The sequence below is a fragment of the Trypanosoma melophagium genome (genome assembly GCF_022059095.1).
Source record: "Trypanosoma melophagium isolate St. Kilda chromosome Unknown ctg29segment1, whole genome shotgun sequence".
Lineage (NCBI taxonomy): Eukaryota > Euglenozoa > Kinetoplastea > Trypanosomatida > Trypanosomatidae > Trypanosoma > Trypanosoma melophagium.
The window spans coordinates 213,357-240,895 of record NW_027125161.1 but is presented as its reverse complement, the minus strand read 5'-3'; the positions used below and the strand labels follow the sequence as shown (position 1 = coordinate 240,895).

Below are 27,539 nucleotides of genomic sequence, written 5' to 3'. Positions count from 1 at the left end.
ACCACGGAAAATGAGAAACGGTAAAGAAATATTTAAATAGGCATAGAGTAATAATTGTCCATGTATGTTTGTTTGTATGTGTGTGATTGAGTGTGTGGGTGTGTGGCTGTGTGCATGTATGCGTGTATATGTGAATGACAGGACACGAGAAATTGAGAAAATGACAAGAAGGACAGAGAAAGAAAACTCAAACGAAAGTAAGACAACATACCAATAAGAAGAAATAAAAACATACGAAAATGGATAAGAAGCCAAAGACGTGTTATTATTTTCCTCATTTTTGCTTTTTCTCTTGCTCTTGCTTTTTTTTTTTACTGTAATTGTTGTGCTCAAGAGGCATCATCCTTCTTTTGGTTCATTTTATTCGCCCAATCATTCGGTGGGTCGGCATCCTCAGAGGTAAGTGGGTTTTCCACCGTGTCATAAACCAACTGCAGCGCCGTTTCACTGAAGCTATTCTCGTCCTCAAGCGCCGTAAATGGGATATCCTGCTGCATTTCGCGGAATGTGTTTTGATCGTACGCACTTACGCATAGAATAGAAACACCCACGGTATCATTGCGACCCGCAACGAGAGATTGTAGTAGGTAGAATTCCTCAGTTCTTGGCATCGAAAAGTTAATGATGAGGTTAACATAAGGGACGATGGTCTTACGGGCCAATTTAGCATAATCTTCATTGGTAACAAGCAAACGTTCACGAATACCATTCTCATTAACTTCACCAACCTTGAAGTCATGTAATTGCTTCATACGTTCTTCCTTTGGAAGATCACGATGAATAAATAAAGGATTGACACCATTGAAGAAACGTGCAATCTTCAAGGGCACCTTGCTCATTTCCGCTACACGCTTCTGATCACAAAACATGATAGCTTGCACGCCCTTCAACTGAGCAACTATTGTAGCGATAGTTTCCAACTTGTGACGATCGTTAGTAGTATTCACCCAGAAGTGACGGACGTCCTGTTGCTTCTCAAAGCGAAGAAATGAAATAACATTTCTTAAGGATGCTTCCGAAATTTCCCTCATGGTTCCCTCATTTTTGATGTTACAAGCAGCTAATAACTTCGCTGTATGCTGATTGCTACCAAGTTCGTTGATCGTGTACATTAAGCGGTTTTTCTGTTCCTTTGCTCGTGTAACGCCGACGCATGCAAGAATCATCTTTTTCGATTGCAAAACGGATTGAGGATCTGAACCATACACGACCAAATCAAACTTTTCAACGCTTGATTCGACGTATTTAAATGGTTTGTTGTGTGTCTTATTTAGGTCATGGATCTGCTTGAGTCTTTCTGCCTTGTTACCAAGCAAGAACTTAATGCGGTGGGTGGGAATTTCACAAACCTCGCTGTAGTCCTCTGTGTTTCCAGGTGAATCATGTTGGCGCCGCACCACACCCTCCGCCGCCTCTCTCTGGTACACCGCCTGATCATGGCTATAGCGGCAGGTATCGCCGTACTTGCAGTCGCCGGCGAAGAAGTGGTTGCAGGCCCGCTGCCTCACTGGGAAGGCGCCGCCACCGATGGGCCCCCCGCGGTCGTGTGCGGCGGGACCTCCACGATCGTGACCGCCGCGGCCGCCGCCGCCCATCCGCCCGCCGCCGCGAGACGAGCCGCGGGGGAACCCGCCGGAGCCGCGTCCGCCGTCCTCCGTGTTTCGTGGGGGATTCATGGCGCCGGCCGGCTGTGCCTGTTTCTTGTCGTGCGTGCCGCGGTTGTTGATGGCGCCGAGGATAAGTTGCCGCTGCTCGTCATCGGGGACGATACTGCGGAGTTCGTCCTCGCTCAGTTTGCGGAGGGTGACGATGCGGTCCAGACCCTTCTCGCGGAACTTGGGGATCAGCCCGGGAATCTTCAGGCGGATCAGGAGGGAATCTACAGCGTTGCTCATCGTGACGTTGTGACTTTCCTCAGGGATAGTAATAGTGGTAATGGTGGTAGTTGTTTTCGCAATTGCAACGACTTCCTTCGTTCGTTTACTTTCTATTCCTTTTGTTTTTTTTTTTCGTTATTGTTGTTGTAACGAAACAAAGTGAATAATAATAATAATAATAATAATAATAATAATATTATTATTATTATTATTATTATTATTATTATTATTATTATTATTATTACATGGGGGAAGAAAGGACGAAAAAATGTGAAAATTAATTGAAATGACAAGAAAACAGCAAATTAATAGATAAATTAAGCAAAAAACAAAAAAAATACAAACACAGAGGGATCGTGATAATAGACTTTTAGTATCTACTCTTTGGTAGTCAATAGAAGCAACAATAAGAATAACAACAAAACAATAATAAAAAATTATGAAATAAAAAAGGAATCTTTTCCTTAAGTCTACGTATTACGGGGTGCTTAACTTCACTTTCCTCCGATTAAACTTTAATTTCCACTTTAGCTCATCCACTTCGAGAGAAGTACCGTAATTCCCGAAGGTGGCACACCCAAGTTTTTCATCAATCACTGGTGAAGGAGCTAATACAAGCTTCTGAAGTGCGTCACGTGTCCAGTATATAACATTATCAAACAATAACAGTAACTCTTCCTCTTTTCTATTTCTTGATGAACGAGAAGCACGTCGATGCAAAAATTGCCTTTTTTTTTCATGCGCCATAAGAAAGAAATTGATAAGAAGTTGAAAACATCCGCACTCTACAGCTAATATCGCATTTGCACTATCAAGCATCGTTAGTGTGCTAATTACGACAGCACTTCCAAATGCTAACTTTAGTGAGTCCTCATTATCCCTCATTACATCAATGACATGTGGGATGGCAGGACGCATCATTCGACGTGTATTACCGTCATTCATAGCAAGAGTACTAATCAAGTCGAAGGTAGCAAAAAGTGTATCCTTTGATAAAATTTTATAGTCTTGAAGAATAAGAACGCACAAACCAAATACGCCAAATCTAGACGCTAGATCCTTATTTTCTTCACGCATGCAACATCTAGCCAGAAGCATTAAGAGAGAATGAGTGGTGACGGTGTTTAAAGGTGTGCTTTCCAATAAATCAACACAAAGAGACATACATGCTTCCGTCAGTACGGGAATTTTTTCTGCTGCCTCCAGGGCACGAGCAATATTTTGTAAATCCACGGCAGCCTCCACTGAAGATTCAGTAGATGAAAAAGCCACCAAACGATTAAGTGTGGCCTCAAGTTTATTGATCATTCTACACTACCCCTAAAGATGTAGAAAACAAAAAAAAAAGAAAGAGCATACAATACCATGTACACGCCACAAGATGAAATATATAAAACAAATTCATATTACTAATTATATTCTTCAGGCACAAAATAGAAAGATAAAAAAACTACAAATGATTCAAAAAAGAAAAATAATTATAGAAACATGAATCATAATAAACAAAAAAGAAAAAGAAAGCAACGACACTCAAATACAAAGTACGAAATACATTGCTCAAATAAGCGACAAAAAGAAAAGAAGAATAAAACACCAAACAAGTGCTTCCTTATCATTTTCTACATCATTTCTCGGGGATAGGAATCTCCTGATATCTGAATGACCATATCCGGTCGAGCTTCCCTAGTTACTCTTTCTGCTTCTTGAAGCATATCAATACCACAACGACATTCTTGAAGACTCAATTGTTTAAGTGTACTTGCCTCTCCAACAACACGAATAAGTGCCGCACAACCCTCATCTTGAAGAGGATTGTCGTCTAAAACAAGAGTCGTAAGTGCTGATGTTGCCATCAATCCTTTTGCAATAGACTCTGCTCCAGTAGGTCCAATTCTATTGTGTGCAATTATTATTTCTTCAATAGCATTTTCACCAATAATGCGTCCTACCAGCTGGGCACAAAAATCATCCAATCCAACCCAACTTAAATTGAAACGTTTGATAGTATTATTAAGCAATAATCCCTCACCAAGAATATGACGACATCCAATGGTTTGAAATTGGTTCCACTCAAGATTTATTTCACGTAGATCACCATTGCGAGAGAGTATTTGAGCCAAATCAATTGCACCAATATAACCAATTTTATTAAAGCTAAGGTCTAGATAGGCAAGTTCTGTATTGTCTGTAGCTGCTTCAACAAAGTCAGCGATATGATGATCACCTAATCCATTGTCACGTAATGAAAGAGATTTTAAAACATTTCCTGGTTTAAGAAGTTCTGCTATAACAGCACCTCCTCGAATACTTTCTCCTGGATCACGCGATCCCAGCATATTCTGACTTAAATCTAGGGTAGTGACAGTTCTCAGCTCGGAAAGAGAGCGAGCAATTTCAATACCTCCTGCAGGTGTAATATTATTTCCAACCAACGAAATATTATTGATAGATTGATTCACACGAAGGGCTGCTGCTAATGCAATGCTGCCTTTTTTTCCTAGTGCGAAATAACTCAGATCAAGTGATTCTTTCCCTTCAATGAGTCTACTTGCTACACTCTGAGTAGGAAACTTCATAAATGACTCCTTATTAAGCTGCTCACAAGTATCTAGATAGGCCAATTTTCCAGAAGCATCATCTTCTGGACGTTCTGGTACATCAAAGTCGAATTCATACAACTTTTGAAGTTCTTCTGTGATCAATTCCTTTCTTGTTTTTGTGGGGGCTTCTTCTTCGTATGCTACAAGAATACGACACTCCTCTGATTCGTTCTCCTGAGAAGAGGCGTCAGGGGACGACATCGCCTTTCAGAGCAATAAAACAAAGAAAAAAAAGAAAGAAACAAAAAAAAGATCTTTTTTTCGTGGCAGAAGTAGTAAAAATAAAAATAAAAACATCAGAAACCCAATTGCAATTCACAGGAGATGTACCTGAAAAAATCAAGCCGTTAAAATATTTTATTTTTTTTTTTTACCTTATTCCAGAACCTGTAAAACGTTCTTGTAAATAAATCCCCTTACTGCTTCTAAACCATCATCTAAATAAACAGCACCTATCACTGATTTTACAGCAGCTGCGCAATAAGGATCAGGAACCTGTTGTTTCCCATTGGATGAGAGCCATTGCAGCAGTCCTGATGTGGATCTCAAGGCTTTCCCTTGAAACAAATGCAAAGAAGCATCTGTTAACAACATATCTTCCATCTCCCAATGATGTCGCAAAACATAACTAAGAGAGGCGTCAGAGAGAATAAACGCAACTAATGAAAGCATCTCATCACGTTTCATATCCTTGAAGGTTCTTACAATTAATTCTCCACCAATTGATAAAAGCAAACACTCACCCAATAAAACAGTTGCTTTCATTGTTGAATTTATTGCTTCGGGTGTAGTAAAGCTAGGATGTATAAATGCACGCATATAGAGGACATGATGTCGCCGTCTAAGTTCTGGAAAATGTTTACCAAACCTTCGTGAAAGTTCGGCTGTCCATTTTGGAGGAGGTGCAAAGGGTAAAGATAGAGGTGAAACAGATGGAAATTGCACAACCGCGCTTAACGTTTTAGATTTTTCTTCTGCTGCTGTAACTGTAGAAATGACATTCAGAAAACCTAAAGAGCAAGATAAAAAACATGAACGTTTCATCATAAGCCAAACTTTTTTATTCATCAAACATCGCACCTATAAAATAATATCGAACCATAGAAGGTTGAAAAGAAGGAAAAACAAAATAAATAAGAAACTATTCCAACGCATCATTTCCAAAGGAAGAAAAATAAACAGCAGCATATAGCTATCAGAACATGTATATATATATATATATATATATATATGAAACATTGAAAGGAACTAAAATACCTGAAAACAAAGTAAAAGGATGAAAAAAAAAACAAAATGGTACAATTTAGGCCATCAGAAGGGCAGTAAGTCTCTTTTTCATAGCCAAATCACTTTCTCCTTTTAACTCAGCAAAAGATTTTCTACGAGGTGTCTGATATGGATCAGAAAACAGGGATCTAAACGAAGATAGTTCCCTATAATCTCTCTGAGAATCTGGTACAGGAGGGGGAGGGAGACGCCTCGGTGATGTCGATCTTACTTCATTATATTCTCCATTTCTCAAAACATAATTAGATGTCAAATCAGGAACAATTGTTACACTTTTTGGTGTAAATGAAGGAACAACCTCACGTATCATACGAGTCTGTCGTCTTATCTTGCGATCAAGATCTTCATTAAAAGTACCTCGCCCAACCGATGAAGTAATTTTAACAGGGTCAGGAGGTGAATAGCTTACTGCTCTTTCAAGTGGAATTTCCTCATTAAAATTGCGCTCATTCATCTCAGTTTTATTTGAAGATGATGTTTCTACTGGTACCATTGTATTTTTTATTGGTTTATCATGTGTCTCAATACGCTTAGGTGAACTGTAAAAAGTATCATGTGAAGAAATCATGGAACGTTTTTGTCGCCCTTGAGTTGCCCCAATGAGCTCCGTTAGTCTGTCTTCTTCAAAGGTCTGATTCATCCAAAACAACAATAATTTACGTTCATTTTTCTCTTGTTCATAAACAGCCTCCCTGGATTTTGTTTGTAACGTAAAGAGCTCAAACGCTGCAAGACGAATATACTCCATTTTAACACGGTACCTAAACTGTCTCTCTATATCTATAAACTGAACCATAGCATCATTTAAAAGTTCTGATCTAGAACGTATTTCTTCAACACAAAGAAAATTCAAAGCCTGTTTCAAAACAGGTTTTATTTTCAATTGTGGTTTTTCATTACCATTTATTTTGGATTCTGTTATACGTGAATTTGATTTACTCTCTTTTACCACCTTCGGTTTTTCTTGAGGTTTACTTGGGGCATTTGCAGTTGCCTTAACTGCAATATTAGAAGGGTGATAAATTGACTTTGGCATCATAGGCCTTCGTGGAGATAATGAAGGGCGACCAGGAATAAAATGAGAATGAAATGGGGGAGAAACAGCTGGGCCATTTGGACGCAATCTATAAGGGGACAAAGGCATACTATTTCTTGAATTTCTTCGCATTGGCACAGAAGGTGTTTGTGTTCTAGAGGTAGGAGCTGTAACACCCATTCGATTTCTATAATCTACATGATCTTGACGTGTACTCAACGATGGCCTTGAAACTGGTGTAGAAGGTCTCAACGAAGGTGGATGAGATCGCGGAGTCAAACCAAGTCGCATTTCACGTTGAATACGACGATTTTCCAATTCCGCCTGGTTTGCTGATTTAGAACATGATTTTCCCATCTATATTAAGGCAATATGTGGACGCCTATCAACTCAATTGTAAGATACATCTCCAGCAAAGGGGGAAAAAATCAGTTTAAAAAAACATATATAGTATATATTTATTATTTTGGTAACAAAATAAAAACTAAAGTATTTGTCATTTTCCAGTACTTTTTTTTCTCCTCAATTTGGTGAAGAATATTACTTCATCTTTTGTTGCCTTTCTCATCATCAATTTTTTTGAACGTAGCACAGTATGTAAGCCAATTTGAATTTTGGACTCTCCGCCAAAGTAACTCGTTCATCGCTAAAAGAACACCAGCATCTATCTCTTCCAAGACAATCCGCAGTATAGTGACCTCCATGAATATTTCCTTGATGATTTACTACACCCACCAGATTGTAAACGGTTTTTCTCTCATCAGAACAACAAAAAGGAGAAACATCAAGTTGTTTTTGAAAGAGTACAGAATCTGTTATTTTGTTTGAAAAATCACCAAAACTACGAAATCTCTTTATTGTTATAAATAATATCTTCGGTAATGAGTAAAAAAGAAGTTGTTTGGATGCACGAACACTCTTTTTACAAGATGGACAAGTGTACAAAGAATCCGAATCAAGTATTTCTTCCCTACAATACATCGTCAAGCAATCCTCAATACTTACTGTGTCTGAAAGAGAGGGTATAGGTACTTCTATTCCTAATGAAGGAGAAAATGATCGGCTAATATCATGACAACTGGGACAAGCCAAAGTATTTCTTTCCTGAAACATACACATATCCACAATTACGGACTTGTTTTGACGAGTGTATTGAGACCAATACTTATTAGCTATGTCTGAATCACTTCCTTTTCTGTTATCTATTTCTCCATGATTTTCTTTTACTTGTGATATATCATTTAGATTGTTATGAATACCATCAAGTAAAACATGAAGAAGTTCGTTGGCATCTTGTTGTGAGGAATTCATAAAAGTTTTACAAACCTCACCAATAGCAGTTTTAAAATGCGAAGTGCTAACCGGAATTGTAGTATCACCTCGGTTTAATTCACGCATGACATGACTAAAAGAGTTGACCAATCTCCCTCGTCCCCTATCATCTTTAAGTATATCCTTGGTATAATCATCGTAAAGAAAGTAAAGACCCAAAGGGGTTGCAAAAAGTACCTGAGTAACACTATTAAGATAACAGGTATTTCCAAGATTTACCATTCCTCTTCTTCCATAAGAAATTCCAGAACCATTAGTATTAAAATTCCACATAATGTATGCATTAGGTGAGATATTTATAATCTTTCTAGGAGGTTCAATATGATCTTTAGGCACTGTTACATCAGAAACATGCGGTCCTTTCCAATAAGGAACCATGGTGTTCTGTTGTCCTGAAAACTGAATGGAAGGTATATTTCCTTCATTCAATTTTTTCTTGACATCATTTATGGCGTTATTTTCTTTCTCCAAAAGATCTTGTTGTTTCCTTAGATGTTGTTGCGCCAGAGTTTCGGTATCATCTTCATCTGGAAGATGTTGCAACTCTACTTTTCTTTTTCGTTCTTCTTCTCGTTCCCTAACACGTTGCATTTGTTTATTATAAAGTTCCAAAAGCTCTTCTTTACGGAGATCATCTGCAGATGTCACAACATCTTTAAATAATGATTTTGAGATAGAAAATTGCTTCCGCAAATCTGTTTTTTCGAAAACAAATATGCATCGTAAAAGAAAAAAAAATGCAACATCATACTTGCGTTCCTTTTTATTCTCAAGTGCTCTTTCATACAATTTCCTACAAACCCCATAATGATATTCTGGAGCATATGGAGGAATTTTAATATTTTCTGCTTCATATTGTATTCTTTGCAAAAATTCCTTATAATCGCACTCACAATCGAAAACAAAAACGGACATTTTATCCACGGTACTAGTATAAAGAAAAACATAAAAAAATAGAAACCAAATAAAACTTTTAGTAGCAGAGAGCACATAGCAAATTATTACAAGTTGGGTTATCAAAATAATAATAATAATAATAATAATAATAATAATAATAACAGTACATACATACATATACCTATATTTACAAAAAGCGTTAGTTGCTCCGAGGAACCCTGACATGGTCTTTACCTCACTTTCGCATAAGAGAATGGGAAGAAATTTAAACAAAATACTACTATTTCCCCTCTTTCCTTAATCGTCTATCTATAACAAACTATAATAGCGTCCCCAATCCAACTTTCCATCATGTACTATTATATAGTACTGACTAAAAAAAAAATACTGAAAGTTTCACTGTACCACATCTTCGAGCGGGAATGAGTGAAATGGGTTTAACTTTGCCTCCAAAAATAAAATTCTATGATAAACATTGTGGTGATAATGTTGGAAGTACAGCATACTCTTTTACCAGTCATAGGAGAGGCCAAACCATTATTTTCACGGGTTCATAAACGCAAAAAAAAAGGGAATACAACAAAATGTCAGCCTTTCACGTTGAAAAAAAAGTAAATTTTTTCGTTCTTTGGCTGAAGGAGGAAAGACAAGGGCTAATGAAACAAAGTAATACAGAAAGAAAAAACATTCCCAATCGTTTCCTTGATTTTGCATAATTCCGAACCGGACACCATCGACCATCTGCGGGAGCAACCCAAGGCGAAAAAAAAGATTCCAACAACATGGCTATCACCAAAAAAAAAAAACCACCACGAGGATTTTTCCGTCCGGCGCGGCAGCGCGATCGCATCACCAAGGTTCATTCGGAAAAAGCAAAGCAAGAAAAAAAAAGTGAGAACAATAAATGTACATCCATGAAGGCGACGCCCCCGCGGCCCACCAACAAAAAAAAAACGAAGGGAAAGCATTTTCTCGTACAGCAGTTTCTCTTTTATGAGCGTCGCTTCCTGAAACGCTTGAAGAAGAAAAACTCACCAAATATGTCGGCCGGCGCCCCGGCAAAGATAATGCGGGCCCCCGCTTCCCTTCCCCTTCGGGGTCGGCTGCGGTTTTTTTCAAGAAAAAGAGGCGCAAGGAGGAGCCAAAAGGGGTTTGTGCCGCGTGCTCTCACGGGAAATCTTTCCGATCCCGCATTCTCCGCGCGGGCGTTTTCTGCTCGCGTTCGCTGGCCGCAGGGAAAGGCAGAAGCAATTAGGAGGAGAAACGGTAGGAAATAAAAGTAAAAAAGGAACCACAAAACACGAGACGAAGTCGCCCCCCTCCCGCAATAGCGATAGTCACAATTTTTATTTATTTATTTATTTATTTATTATTATTATTATTATTATTATTATTATTATTATTATTATTATTATTATTATTATTATTATTATTATTATTATTATTATTATTATTGTTACTATTATTTATTTATTTTTTTTGCTTCCGATCGTAGGGTCCGCGCGTGTCAAGAGAGAAATTGTTATAATGCAGCTCCTGTAAAGAAGAGGGTATAACAAGTTAAGGAAATGTGATTTGCAAAGGGAGACGACGGGAGTACTACCACAATTTTTGTGAGTTTTCCCTGTGTTTTTTTTTTCATTATTTGTTTATTGTACTTTGCTGGTTCTGTTGTTGTTGTCGTTTTTTTTTTTATATTCTATCTTCTTTTTTATTATGCATGTGTGTATGTCTGTCTGACCGTGTGTGTGTGTGTGTGTTTTTTTTAAGGGTTTGCTGTAAAAATAGTAATAAAATAGTACAAATAAAAAGAAAAAAAAAGAAAGAAAATGAAGGGAGATGTTATATCTGCTATTCTTGGTATAGTATGGGCAATGACATTACTAAGTCTGGGGTTTGTTCTTACAAATACACCAGTACACCCCCTGTGGGTGGGATGTTTTGTGGCATTGGGTGAGGCGTTAGTTCTTCTTCTTCTTCTTCGGGAAACTGTAAAGGATGCTCAACAATGGAGGGTTTCTTATTTGTATTTAATACTTTTAAGAGGTACTTTAAGAGCATTCTTTTGTGGTGCTGTTTTATATACTGTAAGAGAAATTGGATCGCTCCGTTGTATATTGCTTTGCTGTGCATTTGCAATTGAAATTTCGTATATACGAGATGGAACTATCAAACGTCAATGCTTTTTTGCTGGACTTGTTGTGTGTAGTATTCTGTTGGTATTTTGGAGTTCTTTGCGTGAGACCAATGTGAATTTTTCTGTACTGGTTTTTATCACCCTCTCTCTTTGTTTATTAACGCTTGCAGTTAATATAACCGAATTGGTTTATCCCAATGTACATGATTCTTGGTTTAATATTTTTGAGAGATTTGTTGCATCTATGGAACTGGCCTTCTGTGGTTGGCTTAGTTCTTCAAATGATATTGTATTGACCTCCCCTTATCCTTGGATCATTTTCCCAGTGATTTCTTTATTGTCTGGTTGTGGGAAGTCTCTTTATGATTCTAGATTTGGAGAAACGGTAGTCCCTGCAGGTATGATCAGTATTTTGATATTCTATGTTTTTATTGGTATTTTTAATCTTAGCTATCGAGAAATTGATGGTGGGGATTTTTTTGCTTTTATTAGTGGTGGTATTATTTTAGCTGCTTCCTTTAAATCTATAAAAAGAGAATATCTTTTACCTTCAATGGAAACTTCAGTTCTTTTGTCACAAACACGAGACAGAAGCCCAAGTTTTATTGTTAATGCTCTTAGATATTTGACTATAAACGAGCGTGAAAAGAAATTATTAATTTATCTTCTTCTTACTCTGGGTGTAATGCTTCTTGAATTTACCTATGGAATTGTGGCAAATTCTTTGGGCTTAATTTCTGATGCTTTTCATATGATGCTTGACTCTGCATCAATTGCCATTGGATTGGTTGCTGCATTTGCGGCTTCATTGCCACGTGAAAAAAAGACACATCCCTTCGGATATGCCCGTTATGAAGTTTTGGGAGGGTTTGTCAATGCGGTTTTATTGCTTTTTATTGCATTATATATTGTATTGGAGTCTGTAGAACGTCTTTTTTGTCCACCTGAAATTAATGGACCATACTTAATACATGTTTCTGTGATTGGTTTGTTTGTAAATATTGTAGGTGTCGTGTTTTTCCATGAAGCTCATGGACATTCTCATTCACATTCCCATGGTGGATGTGGACATTCTCTTGATCATAATTTAAGGGGAGTTTACCTTCATATATTGGCAGATCTTTTGGGAAGTGTTAGTGTGATGATATCTAGTATTGTTATAGCTTTTACGGGTTTAAGAATTGCTGACCCATTATGTAGTGCTTTGAGCTCGGCATTTATTGCCATCTCAGCATTTCCATTGTTGCAAGAGACAGGTAAAGTTCTTCTTCTTTCTGGTGAACCATATGATCAAGAAATGTTTTTTAACAATACCGTATGTAGTGTCAAAAAAATTTCTGGTATCAATGAGGTTGAAAGTTTATGTGCGTGGACTCACTCAACCGCACCCAGGGAACTGGCATGCTGTGCAATAAGAGTATCCCCTCAAAATGGAGTGAATCACCATACTCTGCGTCGCTTAGTTAGGCAATGTTTGAGAAATATTTTCCATACAGAAACAGGAGCAAACCATATAAGAGTTTTTGTACATATCGAATGAAAACAGTAACAATTATCATTATCATAAAGGCAGCTCCTACAAAAATATTATCCCAGTTCTCAAGGAAAAATATAACTTATATATCTATTTTCTCTAATTTTCTTTATCGAGCCCTCCCCCCCCCCCCCAAAAAAAAAAAAAAGTGTTTACCTACTCTTTTGTCGGAATCTTTTCTTTCAAGAACAAGCAACAATAACAACCATAAAAAAAGAGATGGAGAGAACTGTTATACTATGTTATGAGAGGTGATGGTGAAATTAAGATATGGTTTTTTTTCTTTTGTTTGATTGTCACGATTCTCTGTGGAGATCCGGAAGAGAATTTCTTTTCTCCGTTTTGGAAGTTTTTATTTATTTATTTATTTATTTTATCATTATTCTTTTGTCCAAAGATTAAGAAAGAAAAATTATTATGCTTTTCGCCAATCAAGCTCAGCAGGTCCTTCGTGATGGAGCCTCAGAAGAAAAGGGAGAGCGTGCTCGGCTCATGAACATCATGGGGGCTGTTTCTGTGGCAGACATCGTGAAGACGACGCTAGGTCCCAAAGGTATGGATAAAATTCTTCAAGGAATGGATCGTTCCCAGAGTGTCCGAGTGACGAATGATGGTGCCACAATTCTCAAATCTCTTTTTATGGATAACCCTGCCGGGAAAATTCTTATTGATATGAGTAAAACTCAGGATGATGAAGTTGGTGATGGAACTACAAGTGTTACCGTGCTTGCCGGTGAACTTCTTCGAAATGCTGAAAAATTACTTGATCAGTCTATTCATCCACAGACTATTATTGAGGGTTACCGTCTCGCTACACAGGTTGCTCGCGAAGCCCTTATTGAATCTGCAGAAGACCATGGTAATGACGCAAAAATGTTTTATGATGATTTACTGCGTATCGCCAAGACCACCCTAAGCTCTAAAATTATTACTGTTGAGAAGGAACATTTTGCCAAACTTTGTGTTGATGCTGTTTTACGCCTAAATGGAAGTGGTAATCTTGAAATGATTAATATCATGAAAAAACTTGGAGGAACGCTTCGAGACAGCTATCTTGAACCAGGGTTTTTACTCGATAAGAAAATTGGTGTTGGACAACCTCGTTATCTTGAAAACGCAAAAATTTTGGTTGCCAATACTCCTATGGACACCGACAAAATTAAAATTTTTGGAGCCAAGGTTCGCGTTGATAGTGTAGCGCAGCTTGCTGAAGTTGAGGCTTCAGAAAAGGAAAAGATGAAAAATAAATGCAGGAAGATTATCAAACATGATATAAATTGTTTTATCAATCGTCAACTAATTTACAACTATCCTGAGGAAATTTTCGCTCAACATGGTATTATGGCAATCGAACATGCTGACTTTGAAGGAATTGAACGTCTTGCTAAAGCTCTTGGAGCTGATGTGGTATCACAATTTGATGAAACTTCTGATGTCAAGTACGGTTTTGCACAGAAGATTGACGAAGTCATGATTGGTGAAAGCACAGTTATCAGATTTTCTGGACTTCCAAAGGGTGAAGCTTGTACAATTGTTGTACGTGGTACATCACAACATATTTTGGATGAAGCTGAACGATCTATCCATGATGCAATCTGTGTTATTGCACAAACTGTAAACGAAACACGGACTGTATTAGGTGCAGGTTGTTCCGAGTTTCTTATGGCTCGTGCTGTTGAAGAAAAGGCTAAAACTACTCCTGGAAAAAAACAATTGGCAATGATTGCTTTCGCTAACGCACTTCGAACGATACCTGCAATTATTGCTGATAATGCGGGCCTGGATAGCAATGATCTCGTTACGCGATTACAGGCTGAACATTACCAGGGTCGTAAAACTTACGGTATTGACGTCATTAAGGGTGATGTGGCTGATGTAAAGACTCTGGGCATTACAGAGTCGTTTAAGGTAAAGAACTCTGTATTGGGCTATGCTGCAGAGGCGGCAGAGATGATTCTTCGTGTGGACGACGTTCTTCGTGCTGTGCCTCGTAAGAGGACTCAGTAGGGATTTTCACGTTTGTTATTTTGAAATACTCGCACATCATAAAGCAGGATTTAATTGTCTCTTCTATGGGAAATACACAGACCGTATTTGGTAGCTTTTAAACAGCCATACTTGTTCTGTTATTAAAATCAGCATAAGGATTTATTATTATTATTATTATTTAATTATAGAGGTGAAGAAAAGAAAAGGAAATGAAACCATAACGTTGATCGTTTTTTTTTTCTTTTTTTTGTTCTCCGTTTTATTTCTGATCCGAAGTACAACCCATAAATAAACAGCATTAACACTTTTTGGTTTGTTTTTTCACATTCTGTTACCATTAAAGAAAAATATGTTTTCTCTTACTCTTTCTATTGTTTTAATCGACGAAGTCAAAAAAAAAAGTAAGGCAGAAGAAACAGCGACAAACAACAACAACAACAACAAAGGTTTCAAAGGTGAGGAAACTAGGGAGAAAGCAAAATGAACAGTAAGCACGCTGTTCCTGAAAAGAATACCGGGACTCAGAAAAAAGATGGCGCATCAAATTCCAACCCCAACGCTGACATCACAAAGGTTAAAATATGCTCTGGACATACAAGACCAATTTGCCACATAAATTACAGTGAGATCATTGATGGAACGTTTTGGCTTGTTACTTCCTGTCATGATGCAAAACCTATGCTGCGAAACGGTGAAACGGGTGACTGGGTTGGGACTTTTGAAGGCCATAAAGGTGCAGTATACTGTTCTGCGTTCAACCAAGGCGCTACACGATTGGTAACAGGTAGTGGTGATTACTCTTCTATGTTGTGGAATGCTATCACTGGAGAGAAATTACATACATGGAGCCATCCTAAGTACATCAAATCATGTGATTGGATTGAAAATAAAATCGCAACAGGTTGTTTTGATGGTTTGGTTCGCATTTTTGACGGCAATGCATATGATTCAGAGCCCCTTAGCTTTGACAGCCCAGAGAGAGCCAATCAAGTGAAGGCAACATACTTTATTGATCCTACAACAATGGTGACGGCGTGTGAAAACGTTATTATGAAATGGGACCTCCGCGATACATCCCGACCATACTTACGAAAGGAAATTCCAGGTCTTAACTTTCTCGAGTATACACATCGTAACAGCATCGTAGCTGCCCATGAAAAAAGTATATCATTTATCGATACAACCACATTGGACATAAAGAATTCCTTTACGACCACCGATGAAGTTGTATGCGCATCGCTTTCACCCAATGGGCAAAATGTGGCGGCAGGCTCCAAACTAAAGGCCAAAGAGTTTACATTGGATGGTACAGAGTTAGAATCCCACAGAGGACACCATGGACCTATTTTCCACATAAGGTGGGCACCCGATGGCAAATCATATACCTCCGGTGCTGAGGATGGAATGGCCCGCATTTGGCCATCACATGAAATCATTGAAACTTATGATGCTGAAGAATAGAACATCATGAAAGTATGAAGGCTCTATTGACAGGTTCTTACTCTCTATTCCATTCCTGTCAATATTGAAAGGCATAATTGAAAAGAGTATCAATTGACTTCATAAACAAGCATTTAAGCTCCAGAACTATTGACATTTAACCTTTAAATAACTATATACACCTTTACCAACACAAATAACTCAACAAGCATATTTCGAAACCCAATTTCTTTTTTTAATCTAATTTTTGAATTCAAAAGGAACCACTAAACAAACAAAACCACTTAAAGAGAAAGTAATGTCTGACGTCGCTGCTGCCGCAGTTGCCACCGCCAAGAAGGCCTCCCCCAGGAAAGCCTCTCCCAAGAAGGCATCGCCCAAGAAGGCAGCTGCAAAGAAAGCCGCCAAGAAGGCCGCAGCAAAGAAGGCCGTGAAGAAGCCTGTTGCGAAGAAGGCCGCCAAGAAGGTTGTTGCGAAGAAGGCCGCCAAGAAGGTTGTTGCGAAGAAGGCCGTGAAGAAGCCTGTTGCGAAGAAGGCCGCCAAGAAGGTTGTTGCCAAGAAGGCTGTGAAGAGGCCAGCGGCAAAGAAGGCACCCAAGAGAAAGTAAGCACTGCATCATGTTGTTTTGTACACGGTGCCCTGCAGCGCTGGCAATCGTGATAGATGACGCCCCTTCTCCACCCATGTGGAGGTGGCGATCTCCCTTTGTATGCGTATTCGCACCACAACTAGAGTCTGTTTTTTGTTTTTTTCTTTTCTTTTTCGTTTGGTGCAGTGCGACTACTATTTGTCGCCTCTGCCACGCCACCTGGGTGCATGCCTTGTGCAGCCCCGATGTGTGAAGTGGCCCCATAGAAAGCTTGACGAAGTTATGTGCGTACCACGTTTTCACTGTGTGTGCGTGTGTCTGGTTGTTGGGTGTGTTTCATGGTTGTGGCACACTAGGGAACTGTGTGTGTATATTTCTACCTTTTTGCTTTTTCTGTTCTCTATATTAGTTCCAAGAACCTGCGAAACACTTCACAAGAAAGTAATGTCTGACGTCGCTGCTGCCGCAGTTGCCACCGCCAAGAAGGCCTCCCCCAGGAAAGCCTCTCCCAAGAAGGCAGTCAAGAGACCTATAGCCAAAAGTGAGCGGCAAAAAATGATAAGCAGGAACTGAATATTTATGGTTTTATTCAGGGGTTATGTATGTGAAGATGTGGTGTATGCATTATTATTATTATTATTATTATTATTATTATTATTATTATTATTATTATTATTATTATTATTATTATTATTATTATTATTATTATTTTGATTTTTTCTTAGGTTTTATTATTCTTGTTTTTTTCTTATTTGCTATTTATATGTTTAGTTTCTTTTTTTTACTGTGGGTAGTTGTCTATTTTTTTTTGTTTCTTTTTTTTTGTGGTTTTGTTGTTGGTAGACATTGTTGTATATTTTTTTGTTTAATTTGTCCATGGCGCTGCTTGTTTAAAAAGGATTTGGTTTCTTTTTGTTTTATTATTATTATTATTATTATTTTTTGTTGTGATTTAGTTCTTTCTGGTTTTTTTTTTTCATGGACTTCGTCACGAGAGAGATGTTTGTATTGGATAGGCGAAGGATTGCTTATTTGTTTCTCCTAGTTTTTTTTTGTTTTACGGCGTTTCTGACAGCGTATTGGGAGTATTCTGAAAATGATATAGCTGAAGCTCAACCTTCCTGGGATTGGTGTATTCGCAATATGCGTTGTTACGCGTCTCCTGTGAATTCAACATATTTTCTATGGCGAGAGAACCCGTGTGGATTCGTTAATATGGATGTGAACCGTGTTCAGAGGGACGTTATCTTTCGTGAAAGGGAGAATTTTTTTATTTTTATTGGGGATAGTGTTGCATATCGCAATTTTGGATTTGTGATTAATACTTTTCTCCCATTTGGCCGTATCAACGGATATGAGAGAATTAGAAATGTTGCGAATCACATTGTTATTTCAGGTACCATTTCTGAATTTGAGCTGACGTCTGTAAACAGCAGTAATTATTCATATAATGAACCAGTAGTTGATTCTCGAGTTTCTAATAGTTCAAAGGTAAGATATACTACTGTGGAGTATTATAAAAATCGCTATATAAGTCTATCACCACCTTTGGTGGAGGATATTATTAATAAGACTGATAATGGTGTTGTGTTGATTTACGTGGGCACATGGGACTTAAATTGGCAAATAAACTCTCGGGAAAAGGTACCAAATTTAGCTGGACCTTCACGACATCTTCCAACCGCTATTAAATACTGGACAAAGTACGTTCGTATCCTAATGGAAACCATTCAACGTGCTCTTGAACGGAAACCGTTACACCGTCGTCCTAAAATTATGATTCTCGAACAGTTTTCTCTTAACTGCCTTGCGAGCCGGTTTGTTGGACGGTCCAACATGTTCAAAAGATGCAGTGATTTTACACAACCCATAGTTGTTCCGTTATACCGACGCGTGCTTGCCGCCATGGCATGGCATATGAACATTCCAGTTGTTCCTACTGAGCATTACTTCAAAGATGACTATAAATATTGTAAAATATCTGATGGCGTTCACTTAGATCCTGATTGTATGATGACAGTACAACAACATATTTGGAACGCTTATCTGCTTATGCGTAGAAACCGTGTTGTCCAGGGACTATTGCCAGAATTTCGTGAATTACCTGATCCAATGACTTTTGTTAGTGTCGAATCATACACAGAATGGCTTCGTCGCTTGGACAATACAGAGGGCGGTAATACTGAGAAAAGCGGATTACTACTTATGGGAATAGGTACTGCATTCATTGCCTTGCTTTGGTTCTCTGTGGGAATGCTTCTCTCAGGTAATGTTAACCGGGCTTCTTTGAGACGTGGGGAATCCTGTGGAAGGTAATTCTCTTTGTACTAATGGTGAGGTATATGCTTTTTAAATTGTTTTTTTCTTGCGTCTCTACCATAATTATTCCGTCAAGGAGTGTTCGTTTGTGACGTGTGTAATGTGTACTTCTCTTCACCTTTCTGGGGGTCTGTATACATCGGCTTATCTGGCGTTTCTCGATGAAAAGAGAATTTTGTTTTTGTTAAAACTAAAGCTAATTTCTTTTTGGAAAGAAGTTTTTTTTTGTTTCTTTCTGGGCCCCATTATTTTTATCTTCTTTTCTTTTGTGGTTGTAATTGTTTTTTTTTTTTTTTACTTCTTTTTCTTTCTTGGATTATATATATATATATATATATATATATATTCTTCCCTTCTTGTTTAATACGCATGGTATGTTAACTCTAACTACTATTATCGTTATCATTAGATTACTGCAGTGGGTAGTAAGTAAGTTTACATAGCTTTGCGTGGATGGGATCGGTGAAAAGCAAACCGGTACGTGAGGCTCCTGTTCGTTATGTTGCAAAGCAACTACCCCGTGTTGACAATGTACCTGTTGAGCAACAATTTAAAAAACCGGAGTTCACAGCTCGTGGTATCAACAAGCGCCTTGATGATGTGAACACTGAACCTCTCATGTATGTAGAGACCTCAAAAGATGCGAGCAGCACAGAACTAACGGATCACACCGCCCCACGATGGTATCTCAATACATACATGGAGATGGTGGATAATCAGCGTACTGATCAAGTTATCATTAGCGGTAATCTCCCACTCTCATGGGAGCGTGATAAGTTCGAACCATATGCGCTGGTGCGTGGTCGTATTGATGATGAAGATCTCAGATGGGTTCTTTCTCCTGAGCAACGTGCTAAGGGTCTGGACGAGATTCTTTCTTCTACAAAGTTAGAGAGAAGTGTACTACAAGATATATTAGACACAGTGGAACTTCCCCGAACACAATATCGTAACTACAAGGGGAAGTTGCACAAATCCATTGAGGATGCCAATACACACCTTGCTGCTCGAAAAGAACAAATTGAAAAAGCCCGTGAATCAGAGATTTTGCGGAAAATCGGCTACAGTGAAGAGGAGGTAATGCAAGAAGAGCAATACCTTACCAATCGACCTCGTGGTGTAAAAACATTAGATGATTTAGGTGCTAGTTTGCGTGAAAAGAAACGTAGACAACGTGCGGCTGAGACAAATGAAATGGAAGATTTATTGGAGGAGCGTCGAACACAGCAACTAGAAGCTGGTGAGATAACATTCACAGAGTCAGAACTTCTTCAAAAACCAGAAGAGTTATCCATTAAACCAAAACCCTATGGAACAAGAAAGCAAGCGTATAAACATATCTATGCTGCTGATTTTGGTAAAGATGAAGTAAATCAGGTAAAATTTCAGTGGTGGCTTGACCGAACACGACGTATCAAACGTGCTGTGGATACTATTCACGGTGTACCAGTGTATAATGAGAGGTTATCAGCTAATGAAGAACAAACAAGAAAACAGATGCGAGAAGCAGCTGAATTTAATTTTTCTCTAGCTCAAGCGCAAGGTGCTAAGGGATTTACTGATCCACGTGGTCATTACGATGACTTTATTTCTATTCTTCGGCAGAACAAGGATCTCAATGATGATAGTCGTGTTGAAGTTCACGAGGATGACGTCTTGGAAAATGATGTATTTCGTTTTCCCCATACAAAAAATCATGGTCCTAAACCGTCTCCTAAACGGTTTGAAGATAAAGGGGAAGTACCTGAAAAGGTTTGTACAGATTTACACAGACTGTACGATGATGAAGAAGCTACACAAGCCTTTCAACGGGGTGTAAAGGCGGCAAAGGAAGTATTTGAACAACATGCCGTGGAAAACCAAGAAGAAGAAACCCCAGAGAAAGATAATGAGGGAGACAGTCGATCACCAAGAGGCCCTCCCAAAAAAAATTGATGACTATTCTGGTTTCAGTTTCTTGTGTTTATTTTTTTTTTTTCTATTGTTTTGTTTTATTTTATTTTTCTTTGCTTCTTTTCTCTATGCTTATGTGTCTGTGTGTATGATTAACTCGGGCTGAGAACAAAAATAACGCTCTCAGTTATTCCAGTGGTGGTTAATGAAAAAAAAATTTCTCTCAAATGATGAGGAATGCTATCACTATTGAATTTGTTTTACCTGCATGCTTTTCTCTGAAAAATAAAGAAAGGTTCTTTGACGTTGACGTTTATTATATTTCTCTTTCTGCACAAGCGCACATACTAGAAAAATATAGGAAACAGTTGAATAAAAGAACGAGAAAAACAACAACAACAAGAAAAAAAAGCTATAGTAAAAGTATTAGCACAAAAAAAACAAGTGTTGCCAATGGAAACGACTGATTTAGTAAAGACTCTACTAAAGGCTGAAGAAGATTGCCGTGCACTTCGAGAGGAGTTGGCCACACTCGAGAAGACGCGACGTCTTAAAGAGCGTGGGGAGCTAAGTATCGCAGATGATACTATCAACAGTTCAGCAATTTCAAGAAGCAGCAAACCTCGTACACTGACTCTTCCGATTGAGGCTGTAGGCGATCTCAATTCCAAGGCGGGTGAACTCTCATTGATTGTGAAAAAACACAAAAAACTGTTGCAGGAAAGGAAACAGCTTGAAGATATCTTGGAAGGTTCTATGGAACAAACTGCTGAGGCAAAGGAGGAGAATGAGGCGCTACGAGAATGCATTGGATTTTCTGAGGGTAACACCTTGGCAAACCTACGAGACGCTGCAGATGCGATCGGTCTAAGAAATAAGCTGAAACATGATATTTTAAACGCCCTATCAGATCGTGAAGTGGTCAGACTCACTCTAAAACGTCAGACGGAGAATTTAAGGAAATTGGCAGAAGAGTTGGTGGCTTCCAAAAGTTTTGAAGACCAGCGTGAGGAGGCAGTTGAACAGCTTGAAAATAAAAAGAATGAGTTAAACAACCTTCGTGCGGAGGTTTACTCGATGCAGCGTGATTTGGGGCGAAAGGACAAGGAATTGGATAATGAAAAGCCGGTTGATGAATTAGCCCTTGCGAAAAGTGCTGAAAATGATCGCCGTGTTGTAATTCATAAACTAGAAAAGGAGCAGGAATGCGTCCGCTTGAACGACATGGCAATTCGTCACCGAGCTCTTCAAATCGCAAAACTCGAAAAACGCATCGAAATGATAGGCGATGCTGTCGGTGGTAATGATTCTGGTGATGATGAGCGTGTTGATATTGAACTCCTTGAACAATTACGAAAAGAAATTCTCGCTTTGGGTCGTCTTCACATAGAGGGAAATGTTCGCCTCGAGGCACTTGATGCAGATGTTGCTGACCTCGATCGAAGAGCCACTGGACTTGTGCGTACTACGGCGAATGTGCGTAAAGAGATGCATCGCATTGAAAAGGAGCACCGAAAGTTTGTGAATGCCCAAAAGAAAGAACTTGAGGTGGAGCAGGCCGCGGTGGAGTATGAGATCAGGCAAATTGAAAATGAAATAGATATGCTTCGTCAAGTTAATGCACGAAATGAACATCGAGCGGTGCGGCATTGAAAAAAACAAAAAAAAACAAAACCTAAACTGTACGTTTTATATGCATTGACTTTTCTTTCTTAGAAAATGACTATGTTTTAATATTTTGAGAAAGGGATTCCTCTGCAGAAAGGTAAATGGTCTTGAATGCAGTTGGACCCGTTTCGGTATAGTTGCAAATTGCTCTATACTAAAGGTATGGGGTCGGAGAATGTATCTCTACAAAAAAAGGAAAAACAACTACAACAACGAAGGGAGGGAAGACACGATAAAAATACAAGGAGTATGAGAGATAGTCGCAGGAAAACGATATGTATATTGGGATATGTATTCAACTATCAATGAAGTCCTACGCCAGGATGATCATAGTCAATAGTTGCGGATATGAAAGAAAAAGAAAACTGCCGAAAACAATGAAAAGAAACAAAAAACAAGGAAAAACAAGAAAAGAAAAAAAACACAATTGAAAAAAAAAAAAGAACAATCAAGAAAACGAGATTTTCCACAATGTGTGCACACATAACGCGTTTACCCGTGTGCGTTGCTTTTCTAAGCAAAAAAATAGCAGGTTAACTTTTCGGACGCACATTATTTCATTACATTGCTTCATACTGCAACAATACTAAGAAAACTCAAACACAGTATTATTTTCAACCCTACCGCAATGTTAAAAAAAAGTCTTCTATTGCTTCGCTACCTAATGGTTTCCACAACTCTTCCATCTACCTTTTCTCACCAAACTTTAACGATCAAGTAAAAGTCATTTTAGCTAGTTTCAATTCAATCTTAAGGATTTAACACAACCAATAAAGAAAAAGGAAACCAATTGACTCTCACAAGTCTAATAATGTCCTCCGTTACTGCCGCCACTTCTGCTATTATTGCAGCAACATTATCGCCTCAGTCAACATCCCCCAGGAAAGCCTCTCCCAAGAAGGCATCGCCCAAGAAGGCAGCTGCAAAGAAAGCCGCCAAGAAGGCATCGCCCAAGAAGGCCGCCAAGAAGGCATCGCCCAAGAAGGCCGCAGCAAAGAAGGCCGTGAAGAAGCCTGCTGCAAAGAAGGCCGCCAAGAAGGTTGTTGCCAAGAAGGCTGTGAAGAGGCCAGCGGCAAAGAAGGCACCCAAGAGAAAGTAAGCACTGCATCATGTTGTTTTGTACACGGTGCCCTGCAGCGCTGGCAATCGTGATAGATGACGCCCCTTCTCCACCCATGTGGAGGTGGCGATCTCCCTTTGTATGCGTATTCGCACCACAACTAGAGTCTGTTTTTTGTTTTTTTCTTTTCTTTTTCGTTTGGTGCAGTGCGACTACTATTTGTCGCCTCTGCCACGCCACCTGGGTGCATGCCTTGTGCAGCCCCGATGTGTGAAGTGGCCCCATAGAAAGCTTGACGAAGTTATGTGCGTACCACGTTTTCACTGTGTGTGCGTGTGTCTGGTTGTTGGGTGTGTTTCATGGTTGTGGCACACTAGGGAACTGTGTGTGTATATTTCTACCTTTTTGCTTTTTCTGTTCTCTATATTAGTTCCAAGAACCTGCGAAACACTTCACAAGAAAGTAATGTCTGACTTCGCTGCTGCTGCAGTTGCCACCGCCAAGAAGGCCTTCCCCAGGAAAGCCTCTCCCAAGAAGGCATCGCCCAAGAAGGCAGCTGCAAAGAAAGCCGCCAAGAAGGCATCGCCCAAGAAGGCCGCAGCAAAGAAGGCCGCCAAGAAGGTTGTTGCGAAGAAGGCCGTGAAGAAGCCTGCTGCAAAGAAGGCCGCCAAGAAGGTTGTTGCGAAGAAGGCCGTGAAGAGGCCAGCGGCAAAGAAGGCACCCAAGAGAAAGTAAGCACTGCATCATGTTGTTTTGTACACGGTGCCCTGCAGCGCTGGCAATCGTGATAGATGACGCCCCTTCTCCACCCATGTGGAGGTGGCGATCTCCCTTTGTATGCGTATTCGCACCACAACTAGAGTCTGTTTTTGTTTTTTTCTTTTCTTTTTCGTTTGGTGCAGTGCGACTACTATTTGTCGCCTCTGCCACGCCACCTGGGTGCATGCCTTGTGCAGCCCCGATGTGTGAAGTGGCCCCATAGAAAGCTTGACGAAGTTATGTGCGTACCACGTTTTCACTGTGTGTGCGTGTGTCTGGTTGTTGGGTGTGTTTCATGGTTGTGGCACACTAGGGAACTGTGTGTGTATATTTCTACCTTTTGCTTTTTCTGTTCTCTATATTAGTTCCAAAGAACCTGCGAAACACTTCACAAGAAAGTAATGTCTGACGTCGCTGCTGCCGCAGTTGCCACCGCCAAGAAGGCCTCCCCAGGAAAGCCTCTCCCCAAGAGGAAGGCATCGCCCAAGAAGGCCGCTGCAAAGAAAGCCAAGAAGGCATCGCCCAAGAAGGCCGCAGCAAAGAAGGCCGTGAAGAAGGCCTGTTGCGAAGAAGGCCGCCAAGAAGGTTCTTGCGAAGAAGGCCGTGAAGAAGCCTGCTGCAAAGAAGGCCGCCAAGAAGGTTGTTGCCAAGAAGGCTGTGAAGAGGCCAGCGGCAAAGAAGGCACCCAAGAGAAAGTAAGCACTGCATCATGTTGTTTTGTACACGGTGCCCTGCAGCGCTGGCAATCGTGATAGATGACGCCCCTTCTCCACCCATGTGGAGGTGGCGATCTCCCCTTTTATGCGTATTCGCACCACAACTAGAGTCTGTTTTTTGTTTTTTTCTTTTCTTTTTCGTTTGGTGCAGTGCGACTACTATTTGTCGCCTCTGCCACGCCACCTGGGTGCATGCCTTGTGCAGCCCCGATGTGTGAAGTGGCCCCATAGAAAGCTTGACGAAGTTATGTGCGTACCACGTTTTCACTGTGTGCGTGCGTGTGTCTGGTTGTTGGGTGTGTTTCATGGTTGTGGCACACTAGGGAACTGTGGTGTATATTTCTACCTTTTTGCTTTTTCTGTTCTCTATATTAGTTCCAAGAACCTGCGAAACACTTCACAAGAAAGTAATGTCTGACGTCGCTGCTGCCGCAGTTGCCACCGCCAAGAAGGCCTCCCCAGGAAAGCCTCCCCCAAAAGGCATCGCCCAAGAAGGCAGCTGCAAAGAAGGCCGAGCAAAGGCATCGCCCAAGAAGGCCGCACGAAGAAGGCCGTGAAGAAGCTGTTGCGACAGAAGCCTGCTGCAAAGAGGCCGCCAAGAAGGTTCCCAAGAAGCCAAGCGGCAGGCAGCCGCAAGAGACACCCAAGAAAAAGCACTGCATCATGTTGTTTTGTACACGGTGCCCTGCAGCGCTGGCAATCGTGATAGATGACGCCCTTCTCCACCCATGTGGAGGTGGCGATCTCCTTTGTATGCGTATTCGCACCACAACTAGAGTCTGTTTTTTTTTCTTTTTCTTTTCTTTTTCGTTTGGTGCAGTGCGACTACTATTTGTCGCCTCTGCCACGCCACCTGGGTGCATGCCTTGTGCAGCCCCGATGGTGAAGTGGCCCCATAGAAGCTTGACGAAGTTATGTGCGTACCACGTTTTCACTGTGTGTGCGTGTGTCTGGTTGTTGGGTGTGTTTCATGGTTGTGGCACACTAGGGAACTGTGTGTGTATATTTCTACCTTTTGCTTTTTTGTTCTCTATATTAGTTCCAAGAACCTGCGAAACACTTCACAAGAAAGTAATGTCTGACGTCGCTGCTGCCGCAGTTGCCACCGCCAAGAAGGCCTCCCCCAGGAAAGCCTCTCCCAAGAAGGCATCGCCCAAGAAGGCAGCTGCAAAGAAGAAGCCGCGTTGCAAGAAGGCCGCCAAGAGGTTGTTGCCAAGAAGGCCGTGAAGAAGCCTGCTGCAAGAAGGCCGCCAAGAAGGTTGTTGCCAAGAAGGCCGTGAAGAGGCCAGCGCAAAGAAGGCACCCAAGAGAAAGTAAGCACTGCATCATGTTGTTTTGTACACGGTGCCCTGCAGCGCTGGCAATCGTGATAGATGACGCCCCTTCTCCACCCATGTGGAGGTGGCGATCTCCCTTTTTGTATGCGTATTCGCACCACAACTAGAGTCTGTTTTTGTTTTTTCTTTCTTTTCGTTTGGTGCAGTGCGACTACTATTTGTCGCCTCTGCCACGCCACCTGGGTGTGTGCGTGTGTCTGGTTGTTGGGTGTGTTTCATGGTTGTGGCACACTAGGGAACTGTGTGTGTATATTTCTACCTTTTTGCTTTTTCTGTTCTCTATATTAGTTCCAAGAACCTGCGAAACACTTCACAAGAAAGTAATGTCTGACGTCGCTGCTGCCGCAGTTGCCACCGCCAAGAAGGCCTCCCCCAGGAAAGCCTCTCCCAAGAAGGCATCGCCCAAGAAGGCAGCTGCAAAGAAAGCCGCCAAGAAGGCATCGCCCAAGAAGGCCGCAGCAAAGAAGGCCGCCAAGAAGGTTGTTGCGAAGAAGGCCGTGAAGAAGCCTGCTGCAAAGAAGGCCGCCAAGAAGGTTGTTGCCAAGAAGGCTGTGAAGAGGCCAGCGGCAAAGAAGGCACCCAAGAGAAAGTAAGCACTGCATCATGTTGTTTTGTACACGGTGCCCTGCAGCGCTGGCAATCGTGATAGATGACGCCCCTTCTCCACCCATGTGGAGGTGGCGATCTCCCTTTGTATGCGTATTCGCACCACAACTAGAGTCTGTTTTTTGTTTTTTTCTTTTCTTTTTCGTTTGGTGCAGTGCGACTACTATTTGTCGCCTCTGCCACGCCACCTGGGTGCATGCCTTGTGCAGCCCCGATGTGTGAAGTGGCCCCATAGAAAGCTTGACGAAGTTATGTGCGTACCACGTTTTCACTGTGTGTGCGTGTGTCTGGTTGTTGGGTGTGTTTCATGGTTGTGGCACACTAGGGAACTGTGTGTGTATATTTCTACCTTTTTGCTTTTTCTGTTCTCTATATTAGTTCCAAGAACCTGCGAAACACTTCACAAGAAAGTAATGTCTGACGTCGCTGCTGCCGCAGTTGCCACCGCCAAGAAGGCCTCCCC

General features: G+C 40.4%; 12 protein-coding genes across 12 annotated transcripts; 6 read left to right on the top strand and 6 right to left on the bottom strand.

Moving 5' to 3' along the window:
- Positions 1 to 329: 329 nt before the first annotated feature.
- LSM04_006008 (Helicase) lies at positions 330 to 1,895 on the bottom strand (the record flags this gene model as incomplete). The annotated part of the gene is made up of 1 exon (XM_067332083.1): positions 330 to 1,895. One exon carries the CDS (start codon positions 1,893 to 1,895, stop codon positions 330 to 332), a length of 1,566 nt encoding a protein of 521 aa, XP_067190088.1.
- Positions 1,896 to 2,354: 459 nt separating this feature from the next.
- On the bottom strand, positions 2,355 to 3,185 carry LSM04_004129 (uncharacterized protein; the record flags this gene model as incomplete). Its single annotated transcript, XM_067332082.1, has 1 exon — positions 2,355 to 3,185. The coding sequence occupies one exon, from the start codon at positions 3,183 to 3,185 to the stop codon at positions 2,355 to 2,357; it is 831 nt and encodes a 276-aa protein (XP_067190063.1).
- A 311-nt stretch (positions 3,186 to 3,496) lies between these two features.
- LSM04_004938 (Leucine-rich repeat) lies at positions 3,497 to 4,678 on the bottom strand (the record flags this gene model as incomplete). The annotated part of the gene is made up of 1 exon (XM_067332080.1): positions 3,497 to 4,678. One exon carries the CDS (start codon positions 4,676 to 4,678, stop codon positions 3,497 to 3,499), a length of 1,182 nt encoding a protein of 393 aa, XP_067190072.1.
- A 174-nt stretch (positions 4,679 to 4,852) lies between these two features.
- On the bottom strand, positions 4,853 to 5,524 carry LSM04_005163 (uncharacterized protein; the record flags this gene model as incomplete). The annotated part of the gene is made up of 1 exon (XM_067332079.1): positions 4,853 to 5,524. The coding sequence occupies one exon, from the start codon at positions 5,522 to 5,524 to the stop codon at positions 4,853 to 4,855; it is 672 nt and encodes a 223-aa protein (XP_067190076.1).
- Positions 5,525 to 5,780: 256 nt separating this feature from the next.
- LSM04_005485 (uncharacterized protein) lies at positions 5,781 to 7,157 on the bottom strand (the record flags this gene model as incomplete). Its single annotated transcript, XM_067332078.1, has 1 exon — positions 5,781 to 7,157. One exon carries the CDS (start codon positions 7,155 to 7,157, stop codon positions 5,781 to 5,783), a length of 1,377 nt encoding a protein of 458 aa, XP_067190081.1.
- A 213-nt stretch (positions 7,158 to 7,370) lies between these two features.
- On the bottom strand, positions 7,371 to 9,047 carry LSM04_009183 (Peptidase C19; the record flags this gene model as incomplete). Its single annotated transcript, XM_067332077.1, has 1 exon — positions 7,371 to 9,047. One exon carries the CDS (start codon positions 9,045 to 9,047, stop codon positions 7,371 to 7,373), a length of 1,677 nt encoding a protein of 558 aa, XP_067190124.1.
- Positions 9,048 to 10,903: 1,856 nt separating this feature from the next.
- Positions 10,904 to 12,706, top strand: LSM04_002031 (Cation efflux protein; the record flags this gene model as incomplete). Its single annotated transcript, XM_067332076.1, has 1 exon — positions 10,904 to 12,706. One exon carries the CDS (start codon positions 10,904 to 10,906, stop codon positions 12,704 to 12,706), a length of 1,803 nt encoding a protein of 600 aa, XP_067190036.1.
- A 411-nt stretch (positions 12,707 to 13,117) lies between these two features.
- On the top strand, positions 13,118 to 14,707 carry LSM04_000024 (Chaperonin Cpn60/TCP-1 family; the record flags this gene model as incomplete). The annotated part of the gene is made up of 1 exon (XM_067332075.1): positions 13,118 to 14,707. The coding sequence occupies one exon, from the start codon at positions 13,118 to 13,120 to the stop codon at positions 14,705 to 14,707; it is 1,590 nt and encodes a 529-aa protein (XP_067190016.1).
- A 462-nt stretch (positions 14,708 to 15,169) lies between these two features.
- On the top strand, positions 15,170 to 16,150 carry LSM04_007056 (WD40 repeat; the record flags this gene model as incomplete). The annotated part of the gene is made up of 1 exon (XM_067332074.1): positions 15,170 to 16,150. The coding sequence occupies one exon, from the start codon at positions 15,170 to 15,172 to the stop codon at positions 16,148 to 16,150; it is 981 nt and encodes a 326-aa protein (XP_067190101.1).
- A 1,546-nt stretch (positions 16,151 to 17,696) lies between these two features.
- Positions 17,697 to 19,034, top strand: LSM04_001688 (uncharacterized protein; the record flags this gene model as incomplete). Its single annotated transcript, XM_067332073.1, has 1 exon — positions 17,697 to 19,034. One exon carries the CDS (start codon positions 17,697 to 17,699, stop codon positions 19,032 to 19,034), a length of 1,338 nt encoding a protein of 445 aa, XP_067190034.1.
- A 456-nt stretch (positions 19,035 to 19,490) lies between these two features.
- On the top strand, positions 19,491 to 20,972 carry LSM04_007690 (uncharacterized protein; the record flags this gene model as incomplete). Its single annotated transcript, XM_067332072.1, has 1 exon — positions 19,491 to 20,972. One exon carries the CDS (start codon positions 19,491 to 19,493, stop codon positions 20,970 to 20,972), a length of 1,482 nt encoding a protein of 493 aa, XP_067190109.1.
- A 411-nt stretch (positions 20,973 to 21,383) lies between these two features.
- LSM04_007829 (uncharacterized protein) lies at positions 21,384 to 22,583 on the top strand (the record flags this gene model as incomplete). Its single annotated transcript, XM_067332071.1, has 1 exon — positions 21,384 to 22,583. One exon carries the CDS (start codon positions 21,384 to 21,386, stop codon positions 22,581 to 22,583), a length of 1,200 nt encoding a protein of 399 aa, XP_067190110.1.
- Positions 22,584 to 27,539: the final 4,956 nt, after the last annotated feature.